Raw genomic sequence first — 13763 nt, 5'->3', positions numbered from 1 at the left:
AGGACATACCAACAGCCAGGGTCATATGAGGACAGGTGTCAAGGACATACCAACAGCCGGGGTCATATGAGGACAGGTGTCAAGGTCACACCAACAGCCAGGGTCATATGAGGACGGGTGTCAATAAGACACATATAGAGGAAAAGAAAGCACAGAAAGGCAGCGCAGTGAGGAAAGAAATGAAAAAATTAATATCCAAAGAGTTGCAATGGGGACAAAGGATCTATTTGATCTCTTCAATGTCCCCTAAATAGAGGGTACGGAAGAACTTTTAGTCGCGTTCAACGATCAACATAAAGTGGGGTACAACAGGCCTGTCTAAAGCCATCTATTGTCTCCCTGAACTGAAGGCATTGGAGAAACCACCCGACCCAGCAGGGGGAGGGCACAATTAGTCGTCGTCTCTTACGACATGCAGCGAGATATAGCAGGCGCTTCCGATCCCCGGTCCTACACGGGTTACACTGCAACAACATATGGAAAATATGTGTTGTGACCAGTACCCATAACCTCATAATTTGTGTTATATACAGTATTTACAAAAATCTATAAAGGCAGCTTTTCCTCTTTCTGTCTTTTTATGCACATATGCTCAGACTCGTTCGAGTACCAAATTGGTCCTTTCTGGGAGGCTCCAAGATATCTGGATATGTACAATTATCGTTTGGCGTCTTTGAAATATGATTAACGTTTGTATACTAACAGTTACCGAGCTTTTTTCTGTTGTATCAAGTGTTCCGTTATACCTCCCTCCCCGATACTTTTGTTTCCCACGTGACGAAATTTACATTGCGTTATTCCAGAGATGTATATACTGATATACAAGTCTCTGGTTATTCTGTTACCATATGTATAGAATCATAAAAGTTATAGAAATATTACTATAATATATGACACATGTCAGTCCTAACCGCGTACCGAGTGCATATGTTCATTTCATTAATTCAATAAGGATGCGTTACACTGAAACTTGATCTGTGAGCCTTTATTACAAAGTTATACAAAATGTGAGCTCATTATATGAGGGATAAAAAAAGATGGACATATCACCAATGGGAAGACGTTAACATGACAATCTAAACCTGTCAAAACGGGCAATCACGAATATAACGTATCACCAGTAATATCACCTGGTCCGATTAATATATACTTTGGTAATTAGCCATCTCCATGCGTGCAATAACAGCCTGGTGGAATGGCGTCCACCGGATATATCGACAATCCTTCAACTGTAACATCAACGTGGATACTCGCTCCATCTCCTGGGCGATCTCTTGGTCACTGTACCTGGGACGTGCGGGAGCAGTCACAGGGTCCCAGGATAGACCACCATAGGACATGATTGGCTTGACCGATATGGTGTGACTGTCTTTATTACTACAATAGTCACGTTCGCCGTACGATGTGATTGGAGTTGCGTTGTAGCCGTACTTACTAGTAGTATCATCACAGACATCGTACGAGGTGACTGATTGTCCTGGCGCCTGATAGTCGTATCGGTCGTCCTTTTGATATGGAAATGATTGCCCAGTCTTCACGCCATGTTCGCTTCTTTCCTCCATTTGATTTTTTTCTTCTTCTCTTTCATGATGCAGTGTTTTCTGTGAAACATGTTTCTGTAACACATTCAGTGGAAGTATGACCTCCTTAAAACCAAACCGTGGCCTCCGATCCACTGCTCTTTGGACAACGTTGTCTGGCCGCACGGATTGCCACATCCTTCTTCGTCGCATCTTCCTTAAGGCTATCTGTATCTTTATATCCTTAGCTGGGATGTCGATTCCCGCCAATAGATCATGTAAATCTATGGCCTTACCGGATTTAATTTCCTCCATATTCAGACTGGGTCGACGTTTTCTCAGTATCTCCTCTCTGTCAAACAATATGGTCTTCTCCTTAACAATTGACTCTTTGTTTACGCCATGAACAAGGCACTTGACTGACTTTTTACGACTGTTCGTCTTTAAGCGACCACGTGGACATGTACACTTCCGGTTCCGATCACATGACTTAGATCTATTCATTGATGATTTTGACATTGCGACAGACTTGCTCATATCTCCCCGCCGAACTTTCGAAGTTTCAAATATTTCTATGGGGAATATTTTTGGACGCATTAAAACAGAGTCACTTCCACGCCTGTGTGCTAAGCGATTGAGTTGTACATCTTCTGACACCTTCGCCAACAACTGTTCGATTGGTGTATCCGGTTTTAATATGGCCATGTTTTCCTCCAACGTTTTACATACATTCTCATCATCATCTTTGATGTTCAGCTTCTTTACATCCCGAATAAGACTATCTCCAATAGTTTTTAAAAACTCTTGTTTCAGAGAAAATGGCGTCGGTTTTCGCTCAAAGTCATCATACATATCGTCTGATCCCGGTTTCAAAGCTATCTTCTTTGATTTTTTAAATTTTCTTCTTTTCAATCGTTTAGTTTTTCGTAGCTGTTGCAGTATCTTGGCGAACTGCAACGCTACAAAGATGACATTTGCTACCTGAAGGAATTTTCTTTTCCCCTTCAAACGAGGTTGCACCCGTCTCTTTGCTAAGTTCAGACGCATAGCCCTTAGTTGGGTGTCCGTCATATGTGATATATCCGGATTCGCCGTCTTCTGATCCTGTACTAATTGAAGATATTTATCCCTTTTCCTTTGTCTTTTCTTTCGCATTTTGTGTTTGGTTTTCTTTTCCATCAGAACGTTATCTTTGATGATGATCTCGTACTCCGAGGCCGTCGACTCCTCCAGTTCCCCCTCCTCCCCCATCAGCACGTCTGTTGAGGAGAACATATCACTATCGGCCTCGAGAGGATGAAGTTTCCTGTCCGTACGTAGGACATCTCTCAAGTTTTCGACGTCGCTTTCTCCCTCCGATTCCGTGATACCCGGGCTGTAGAACAGATCAGGGCTGGCACCAATTCCATCTCTTGGCGATACAGGAACATGTTTCTTTTGGATTTGTTCGGAAAACCATTTCTTTTCTAGATTTTTGCCGTACAATTTTCTTTTCTCGTATGTACTGTGTTCTTTTTGTCCAAATTGTATCGGTATGTCACCAGACTTCACCAATAGGCCTGGTTCAGATGACGCAATAGGGACGTTTGTCATTTTAGATATTGTTTCGTCTGTAGAAGTATTCTCACCGTCATCAGGAGTTCGATTTCTTCTCCTCACAATTTCATTGTATTCCGGTTCCCCTGACCGAGTCCTAGGTCGCCGTTCCCTTGAGTTTAATCTCATTTTCCCGTCTGCGGGTAGATTTGTGTGACGGATTGGCGGTAAAATAGGCCCGACCTTTCCCGCCGACCTGGGAACTGTTATCTGCTTCTTTTGATAATGCTTCATAAGTTGGTAAAGAGACGGCCTTGTATATTCGTCGATCACGGTACTGTGGTTAATCTTGTCATCCATGAAGTAAGCTGTCTGTTGTCCAGAGTAAAATCCATTAACATATTTAGTTCCCGGTAACATTTTACCATTGTTATTCAGGTCCGAGTAATCCGCAAATCGTTTCCGAAACGGAGCTTCGCTAATTTTGTGATAGTACTCATTATTGAGGTCCACACTGTGGTGTATGCTTTCTTGTGCAATCCAGGACCCGCTTGTCGTTGATAGTAGGGTGGTCTCTGCCATGTCCAGATGTATGGAAGATGTCCGCCTTCGACGATAACTTGGTGGTTGTTGGAAATGTGCGGCCGGTACATCGCCATCTTCATCTTCTAAACTCATTTTGTAAAATGTCTGTTGCCCAGACAGAGGCCAAGATCAGTTAGACGAAAATTGAACGAAACATTATTTTGTTAACATGTTCCCAGGGGAAAGGATTTGTCACACCTGGATCAGGAGTGGCAATTGTCAGTCATAGGTAACCGTGAATTGAGGCCTTGTGTGGTGTACATGTGGCAGTGCCAGGCCGGTGTATAACACTTTCTGGGCACTATACCCAATGCCAATTACATGTAATTAGAATTTTACATATATAAACCGTTAATCTATCTGTGATTTTCATCTTCAGCATCGAGGCAGTCCTAACCCTAGTACAACCTCCAAACCCTAGTTATACCTCACCTTAGTACTACCTCCTAACCCTAGTACAACCTTTCAACCCTAGTTATACACAACCCTAGTACAACCTCCCAACCCTAGTTATACCTTACTATAGTACAACCTCCCAATCCTAGTTATACCTAACCCTAGTACAACCTCCCAACCCTAGTTATACCTAACCCTAGTACAACCTTTCAACCCTAGTTATACATAACCCTAGTACAACCTCCCAACCCTAGTTATACCTAACCCTAGTACAACCTCTCAACCCTAGTTATACCTAACCCTAGTACAACCTCCCAACCCTAGTTATACATAACCCTAGTTATACATAACCCTAGTACAACCTCCCAACCCTAGTTATACCTAACTATAGTACAAACTCCCAACCCTAGTTATACCTAACCCTGGTACAACCTCCCAACCCTAGTTATACATAACCCCAGTACAACCTCCCAACCCTAGTTATACCTAACCCTAGTACAACCTCCCAACCCTAGTTATACCTAACCCTAGTACAACCTCTCAACCCTAGTTATACCTAACCCTAGTACAACCTCCCAACCCTAGTTATACCTAACCCTGGTACAACCTCCCAACCCTAGTTATACCTAACCCTGGTACAACCTCCCAACCCTAGTTATACATAACCCCAGTACAACCTCCCAACCCTAGTTATACCTAACCCCAGTACAACCTCCCAACCCTAGTTATACCTAACCCTAGTACAACCTTCCAACCCTAGTTATACCTAACCCTAGTACAACCTCCCAACCCTAGTTATACATAACCCTAGTACAACCTCCCAACCCTAGTTATACCTAACTATAGTACAACCTCCCAACCCTAGTTATACCTAACCCTAGTACAACCTCCCAACCCTAGTTATACCTAACTATAGTACAACCTCCCAACCCTAGTTATACCTTACCCTAGTACAACCTCCCAACCCTAGTTATACCTAACCATAGTACAACCTCCCAACCCTAGTTATACCCAACCCTAGTACAACCTCCCAACCCTAGTTATACCTAACCCTGGTACAACCTCCCAACCCTAGTTATACATAACCCCAGTACAACCTCCCAACCCTAGTTATACCTAACCCTAGTACAACCTCCCAACCCTAGTTATACCTAACCCTAGTACAACCTCTCAACCCTAGTTATACCTAACCCTAGTACAACCTCTCAACCCTAGTTATACCTAACCCTAGTACAACCTCCCAACCCTAGTTATACCTAACCCTAGTACAACCTCTCAACCCTAGTTATACCTAACTATAGTACAACCTCCCAACCCTAGTTATACCTAACCCTAGTACAACCTCCCAACCCTAGTTATACCTAACTATAGTACAACCTCTCAACCCTAGTTATACCTAACCCTAGTACAACCTCCCAACCCTAGTTATACCTAACCCTAGTACAACCTCCCAACCCTAGTTATACCTAACTATAGTACAACCTCCCAACCCTAGTTATACCTTACCCTAGTACAACCTCCGAACCCTAGTTATACCTAACTATAGTACAACCTCCCAACCCTAGTTATACCTAACTATAGTACAACCTCCCAACCCTAGTTATACCTAACCCTAGTACAACCTCCCAACCCTAGTTATACCTAACCCTAGTACAACCTCCCAACCCTAGTTATACCTAACCCTAGTACAACCTCCCAACCCTAGTTATACATAACCCTAGTACAACCTCCCAACCCTAGTTATACCTAACTATAGTACAACCTCCCAACCCTAGTTATACCTAACCCTAGTACAACCTCCCAACCCTAGTTATACCTAACTATAGTACAACCTCTCAACCCTAGTTATACCTAACCCTAGTACAACCTCCCAACCCTAGTTATACCTAACCGTAATTCCCCATAGCTATAGTTGCATACAGTTTACATAACCCAAGTACAGCATCGCAATTGCAAGTGTATCTAAAGGTTTTATTATCTGTCTATTAAATATATGCATAACTATCTTATATTCTATGCAATGTACGCATTTAATTAAACCTGACATCATATCAAATATATACATGTATACATATTATGTCCAAGTAATATGTTGCTATTATACTAACTAATCATTCCGCTATCATTTTGAAAATTCATTTATTCATTTATTCTTATTACTCAAATTTGTGATAAATCATGTTTAAGTTGTCATCCCGAAGAAACTATTTTATATTGGTGACATTGTATTGGTGACAGGGGTTGGCGATTGGGCGTTATCAATATATATAGTTATGGCACATTTGGTCAATTCATAGGCCCTGTCATTTCTAGTGATTTCAATGGCCCTAGCACCCTCCTGTGTATCACACATCACCGGTCCCTGGTCTTATGGACGTGACCAACACTACACAGCATCGAGAATCCCGTTTTGTTTAGTACACGAATTGTGTAATGATGCATTACATTAGATATTGTGTTAAAAATACGAAGTCTGAAGTCAGCGTGACTAACATGGTCTACAGGGACACGCACCATCGTAAGACTTAACATATACATGTACTGCTAATAGGATTTTCAATGAGGACGTGTGAAAAAAGAAATCTCCAACCCTCGGGGCGATGTGTACTTGGTTGTCTAACCAGAGGCTCTAGGGGTTATTATCTATTTTTCTCCAATCACACTTTTTTTTTATTAACACAGAGTACAGTTGTTCATATATTTGAAAATAAAATACTGCAATGTAGCATGCAACACAATGTTGGCGTGACGTTATTCAGTCTGAATTCAGAATTGTCGAGGTGGTTTCGTTGAATTGCTGCCAGCACGTGCTCTCTGTCATACTCTATATGGATTGACAAAGAAATCACAACCTCAGTGACAGGGAAATATTGAACAGATTAAACGTGAGATAAATATGTGAATGGTGGGAGAATAGTAATTAATCGACATGGTCCAAAGGGGTACGTACTGTAATGATAACCCAAACGTAAACGTATCGACGCCTTCATACGATAGTAAGTAAAACGGCGTACATAGGCCTTGGGAAATATGTCATGTGCAACACAGTACAACTACGGCAGAAATTTCAAACCTTTATCTTCGAATCAATAACAAAGTGCAAACGACGCAGGATGCCAAATTTGAAAGGCGGTGGTATATGCTGCGGGTACTTAATTCTGGCTAGGCGATATATATAGGCTGTAGATCGTGAATTTGATATTTCAATAATTCGTTCAAAGGCCTTTTAATATGCTATTCATTTATACCATCTGTACACCACCTAAGATATTTTCTAACTCTATTATCGACCGAAGGGATCATTATCACAAACACAACGATATATTGTGTATTGTTTATCTACTAAACTTATATAACTCTACCTTAGTCCGTATGTCATCGTTAGTAATTTACTTGTGTCTTGATAAAGAAGCAGACTGCCTAGAAAAGTTGACGATTTACTTGTCTATACTGTCGTTATTACTTAATGACCAATCATATTTATATAATTCTATTGATGGTATCTGTTAATGTTAATCAGGGACGTATATACACATCTACACTGTATGACACGCCATTCTGTCATAAAATACTCAAAATACTTAAGGTCAAATAACTTTTTTTGACACGAGATGGGATTTTCCCTTGAGCTCATTTTTAGGACAGAATAGCGTGTTAATGTTTTCCCTATTTACTTGTACAGTTGAGTGTAGACTAAAGGTTACACAAAGTGCACTCCGAGTGCACTCCGTTTGGACTCAAGGTAAACTTGGAGTGCACTCCAAGTTTACCTGGAGTCCTATCAGGCCCCAATCCTACCTGGGTCCACATGTGTCACATGTACCTGTAACCAAGTACATATATACATAATGTTTATAGATAGATGTATACTCTTATACATTTAGACTCCTTAAACATGTAACAATAAGGTATTACTGTTTTATCTTTGTATATATATATCATCTTATTATTTTGTTGGTTCATTTTTCAGGGAAAATGACATTTGTGCTCGGTATTAACTGAAGCATCTATAAAATATTTGATTGGTGGAACAATCAAATAAAAAAAAAATACTTTGCTGTTACTGAAGGCAACATGTTAAGGTGATCCGTTAACTACATTCTATGCAGAAAAGTGCTGTATCTCGTCATGCGAGTCACCACCCGTGTGCTGTCTAGCTACTAAATCCGAACCGCTAAATCCGATAGCCTGATCCATTGCGCATTCTCTTTTGCGCACAACGTGTTGTCAAATCATTCGCTTCCGCAACAAAGGTCTGGTGGTTACACCTACCTGCTGTCAACTTTTTGTAGCGTGATACTTACATATAACCTATGCTGATGTGTTACTTTGTCTCACTCCACTAGACAGGACATGGAGGTGTTCCGTAGACCGATAAAAACTAGTCATCATGTTGTGATTATTATTGTAATTTGCTCGTTGGTAGTGCGTCTGAGTGAACCGAAACTAACCGGTGTGGAAGAAAGTGAGGATAAGAAATCAGGATCGCTGAGCTTTAAGACTCCAACATTGGACGACGAGGATGCCCACAGTCTTCACATGCCACGGGATTTGAAATGTGATGGCTGTCGTGTGGTAGCCTACCAGGTAAGATTTGTAACGCTGTTGTGTTCTTGTGTTTATTTGTTTTAATATGTATTTCCACAAAGCGTAACAAACAATTGTGCATTGTGAATGTGTATACATGTACATACTACATACACGTACGATGCACATAATATAGTTTGTTTTCGAATTCCAACACATGCATACCGAAGACTAGGAGGCAATATGATAGCAAATGTTACATTCTACACATTACACAAACAAATTGTAAAACTTTGTCGCAACGTTTCAAGACCGACTGGTTGTCAAGCTGATCACTGAAGCCCCTAATTCCTAACCTTATTTTTTTTATCATGTTTGGAAAAATTATTCTACCCAATCAAATCTTAACTGAAGAGAATTAAATTGAAAACAAAATATAATCCGGCTGGGGTGGGGAGGATAGGAGAGGGGGTGTCTGAGATCCTGTATATCATGTTACCCTATTCTGACAGGATGGGGTCGGGAGGATAGGAGAGGGGGTGTCTGAGATCCTGTATATCATGGTACCCTATTCTGACAGGATGGGGTGGGAAGGATAGGAGAGGGGTGTCTTAGATCCCCTATATCATGGTACCCTATTCTGACAGGATGGGGTGGGGAGGATAGGAGAGGGGGTGTCTGAGATCCTGTATATCATGTTACCCTATTCTGACAGGATGGGGTGGGGAGGATAGGAGAGGGGGTGCCTGAGATCCTGTATATCATGTTACCCTATTCTGACAGGATGGGGTTGGGAGGATAGGAGAGGGGGTGCCTGAGATCCTGTATATCATGTTACCCTATTCTGACAGGATGGGGTTGGGAGGATAGGAGAGGGGGTGTCTGAGATCCTGTATATCATGTTACCCTATTCTGACAGGATGGGGTTGGGAGGATAGGAGAGGGGGTGTCTGAGATCCTGTATATCATGGTACCCTATTCTGACAGGATGGGATGGGGAGGATAGGAGAGGGGGTGCCTGAGATCCTGTATATCATGTAACTGTTACCTTATTCTGACAGGATGGGGTGGGGAGGATAGGAGAGGGGGTGCCTTAGATCCCCTATATCATGTTACCCTATTCTGACAGGATGGGATGGGGAGGATAGGAGAGGGGGTGCCTTAGATCCCCTATATCATGTTACCCTATTCTGACAGGATGGGGTGGGGAGGATAGGAGAGGGGGTGCCTTAGATCCCCTATATCATGTTACCCTATTCTGACAGGATGGGATGGGGAGGATAGGAGAGGGGGTGTCTGAGATCCTGTATATCATGTTACCCTATTCTGACAGGATGGGGTGGGGAGGATAGGAGAGGGGGTGCCTGAGATCCTGTATATCATGTTACCCTATTCTGACAGGATGGGGTGGGGAGGATAGGAGAGGGGGTGCCTGAGAACCTCTATATTCAATACCACCGTACATACTAAAGTACTATAAATTGAAAGCATAAGTCAGCAAGTCACACCAAGAAAAATGTAAAAGTTCATGAACAATCATGATATTTATTGTTTCCATTGCTTTCAATTTTTGTATTTTCCCTCAAGTTTTGATAGATCTAGAGTAAAATGTTTTAACAGAGAAAGAAAATACTTTAAAACCCATTGGACACATTTGTTGTGATTAATGATTATTTACTTTTTATACAATAATTTATACATGCTTTGCATTTAACAAGATACTATTTTTTATGAACCTATTGATGAGCATTTTTTCTTTTCATTATTTTCAGTTGCAAACAAAATTTTCAGAAGCTCACAAGAAGAGGCCTTCTTTAAAAGTTTTACCCGAGTCACAAATCTATGACATAACCGAGTCTGTTTGTGAGAGCAAATTTGACAAGTAAGTTTATATCTGGAAAAGATTTGGTTAAACTCATTGCCAGAACTATAGGGTAGTCATTTGAACTAGTTAGTTCACAGATTTCTATTTTTATTGTTATGTAGATGTAGATTGTCAGTGAGTGGTATTGTATACATTTACCGGTATCATACTAGAATACACATACCTGGACCTCAATAAGGACCTCCTAAGAATAAAATATGTATTTCAGGTATGGAATCAAGGAAGTTGATGGACGGAAACGATTATCTGGGCCAGGACTAGAAACAGCAGACATTCCAGGGATTATGCAGGGTGGGGGACGATGGCCAAACAGGTAAATATTGTACAGAAATTAACAAGTCAGTAGTTTGTGTAAGGAGAACGGCTGGCATGCACAGTGCTCACTTAATATCTCGAATAATCATTGACAAATTATGTTGCAGATTGAGAGAGACATGCTCAATGTACATGGGGGAGATTGGAGAAGAGGAGATTTACGAGGCGTACAGACAGGAGAAGGACTTTGAAAAGTACCTATGTAGAGGCCAAGGACTGCTGGGCGAGTGTTCAAAGAAAACAAGTCACAAAACCGACGAGTTGTAGGCATGGTGTGAATTATTTAGCATATTGGGAAATATTTCTCGTAGATAAAAACATATATGACATTGTTCTAGTAACAATAACTATGAAAATACTCATAGATAGTGTATCAACCCATTTAATGTCGAGTAAAAAAACTCATTTTTCAATTTATAAAATCTCCATGCTCGTTTTTCCACTTGTTTATTATACTGTGTGTGTATGACCTATGCATGCTTACTGAGTTATATTTCGGTTTAAAATTGACCTCTGATTTCATTTATTAGTATTTGTCGAGTCAAAGAAGTTCAAAACTGTTGCACAATTTTCTAAACAGTCTCTTTGGCTCCATTACTGTTAAGATACTGGAAAAGTTACAAAATTAAGTTTTATATCAAACATTTATATTTTTGTATTCAACCCATTTTCTATTTGTCTTTTTATTATCTGAAAATTGTTCTCTGCCTAAATACATTTTGTGTGATAACCAGTATGCTGTATACAATACGAAGGGGCCATTTACAAACTTAAGTCACATAATTACCTTTATTTAAGTGATTTTAGGTCACCTGAGTTTCAAGTGACCTATTGTGATCGCCTTTTATCCAGTGCAGTGTGTTGTAATTTTCACTACTTCTCAATACCCAAGAGGCCCAGGGTCATAATATTGGGCCAGTAGCCTACTGGAATGAAATGCTACCAAGTTTGTTCAAATGAATGACCTTGATTTACATTAAAGGTCACAGGGGTCAAATGTGTTAAAATCTTTAAGGAACTTCCTCCATGGGCCTCTTGTCAATATCATTTCCAGGCCATAACATCTTAACAGCTGAATATTTTTTGTGCCATGTCATTGAATCTATGTTGAGTCGACAGCTAGACATTACACATTTTTTTCTGCAGAATTTTGGTCTAAATTCAGGGCTGAATTCATGCCCCATTTCCTATGGCAAAGCCTTCATTTTTTCCCAATCCAGTTATTAAATTTCACCAAATAGTGTTAGTTTAACAATTTGTCAAATATGCAAATGGTGGCATCTCATATACAACTTGTTTAAAGTCTATCCTGGGTTCAGATGATTGTATATTTACTTCAGTTAAGTATATGAACTAGACCGAAGAGAAATAAATTTACTAATTATGATTAAATTCAAATATATGTGTTTATAACTTTCTCAATTTTAGATTTTGTCACATTTTTCCTAAATTCAAAGCCCTGCAAATGTGAATACCAACCTTAAAATGTGACATTGCATCAATCTGTAGTTGTGTTGAATCAGAATGTTTGATGTTTGTTAGCGTAATGGTTGTGACTTTGTGTCTGATATTGATAGTACATGTAGTTCCATCCTTTTAATCTGATGTGAATATTTTTGTTAAACACAGAAAATCTGTGTTATTTCATGTAGGAATGACACATATAATGTGTGTTTTTGCGTTCATAGTATGATGTTACCTTTTTATGTATAACATTTTGTTTATTGGGAAAAATAAAATTATACAATATTAATGTATTGTATTATCCTTCCAGTTCCGTGGTCTGAAGTTTGTCACTATTATGATTCAAAACAAGAGTTGACAGAAGGCAACATAGCTTGTCGACTGTCGAGTGGGAACTTTGGAAGATAACCTCACCCATTCTATAGAGAAACTTCATGATAACGGGGAGATAACCACCAATTCTATAGAGAAACTTCATGATATAGGGGAGATAACCTCACCCATTCTATAGAGAAACTTCATGATATAGGGGAGATAACCTCACCCATTCTATAGAGAAACTTCATAATATAGGGGAGATAACCTTGCCCATTCTATAGAGAAACTTCATGATATAGGGGAGATAACCTCACCCATTCTATAGAGAAACTTCATAATATAGGGGAGATAACCTTGCCCATTCTATAGAGAAACTTCATGATATAGGGGAGATAACCTCACCCATTCTATAGAGAAACTTCATGATATAGGGGAGATAACCTTGCCCATTCTATAGAGAAACTTCATGATATAGGGGAGATAACCTCACCCATTCTATAGAGAAACTTCATGTTATAGGGGAGATAACCACCCATTCTATAGAGAAAACTTCATGTTATAGGGAGATAACCTCGCCCATTCTTTAGAGAAACTTCATGATATAGGGGAGATAACCTCACCAATTCTATGGAGAAACTTCATGATAAGGGAGATAACCTCACCCATTCTATAGAGAAACTTCATGATGTAGGGGAGATAACCTCACCCATTCTATGGAGAAACTTCATGATAAGGGAGATAACCTCGCCCATTCTATAGAGAAACTTCATGATATAGGGGAGATAACCTCACCCATTCTATAGAGAAACTTCATGATATAGGGGAGATAACCTCACCCATTCTATAGAGAAACTTCATGATATAGGGGAGATAACCTCACCCATTCTATAGAGGAACTACATGATATATGGGAGATAACCTCACCCATTCTATAGAGAAACTTCATGATATAGGGGAGATAACCTCATCCATTCTATAGAGAAACTTCATGATATAGGGGAGATAACCTCATCCATTCTATAGAGAAACGTCAAAACCATGATATAGGGGAGATAACCTCACCCATTCTATAGAGAAACTACATGATATAGGGGAGATAACCTCATCCATTCTATTGAGAAACTTCATGATAAGGGAGATAACCTCACCCATTCTAAAGAGAAACTTCAATACCATGATATTCCAAGTTATGATATAGGGGAGATAACCTCACCCAA

At 40.1% G+C, this 13763-nt stretch overlaps 1 protein-coding gene across 1 annotated transcript; it reads left to right on the top strand.

Moving 5' to 3' along the window:
* The first annotated feature begins 8269 nt into the window (after positions 1–8269).
* On the top strand, positions 8270–12517 carry LOC117325873 (marginal zone B- and B1-cell-specific protein-like). Its single transcript, XM_033882374.1, has 4 exons — positions 8270–8624; positions 10337–10446; positions 10658–10762; positions 10872–12517. Exons 1-4 carry the CDS (start codon positions 8391–8393, stop codon positions 11029–11031), a joined length of 609 nt encoding a protein of 202 aa, XP_033738265.1. The 5' UTR covers positions 8270–8390; the 3' UTR covers positions 11032–12517.
* The last annotated feature ends 1246 nt before the right edge of the window (positions 12518–13763 follow it).

Source organism: Pecten maximus, chromosome 1 (genome assembly GCF_902652985.1).
Source record: "Pecten maximus chromosome 1, xPecMax1.1, whole genome shotgun sequence".
NCBI classification, from domain to species: domain Eukaryota; kingdom Metazoa; phylum Mollusca; class Bivalvia; order Pectinida; family Pectinidae; genus Pecten; species Pecten maximus.
The sequence above is the reverse complement of the archived record's forward strand: the minus strand, read 5'-3'. Positions and strand labels throughout refer to the sequence as shown.

Bases quoted from the DNA above. Each gene is read 5' to 3' on its own strand.
- LOC117325873 (XM_033882374.1), top strand. From the start codon at position 8,391: ATGGAGGTGTTCCGTAGACCGATAAAAACTAGTCATCATGTTGTGATT. The intron at 8,625-10,336 runs GTAAGATTTGTA...CATTATTTTCAG, and splicing joins GTCGTGTGGTAGCCTACCAG to TTGCAAACAAAATTTTCAGA. The intron at 10,447-10,657 runs GTAAGTTTATAT...TATGTATTTCAG, and splicing joins TGTGAGAGCAAATTTGACAA to GTATGGAATCAAGGAAGTTG.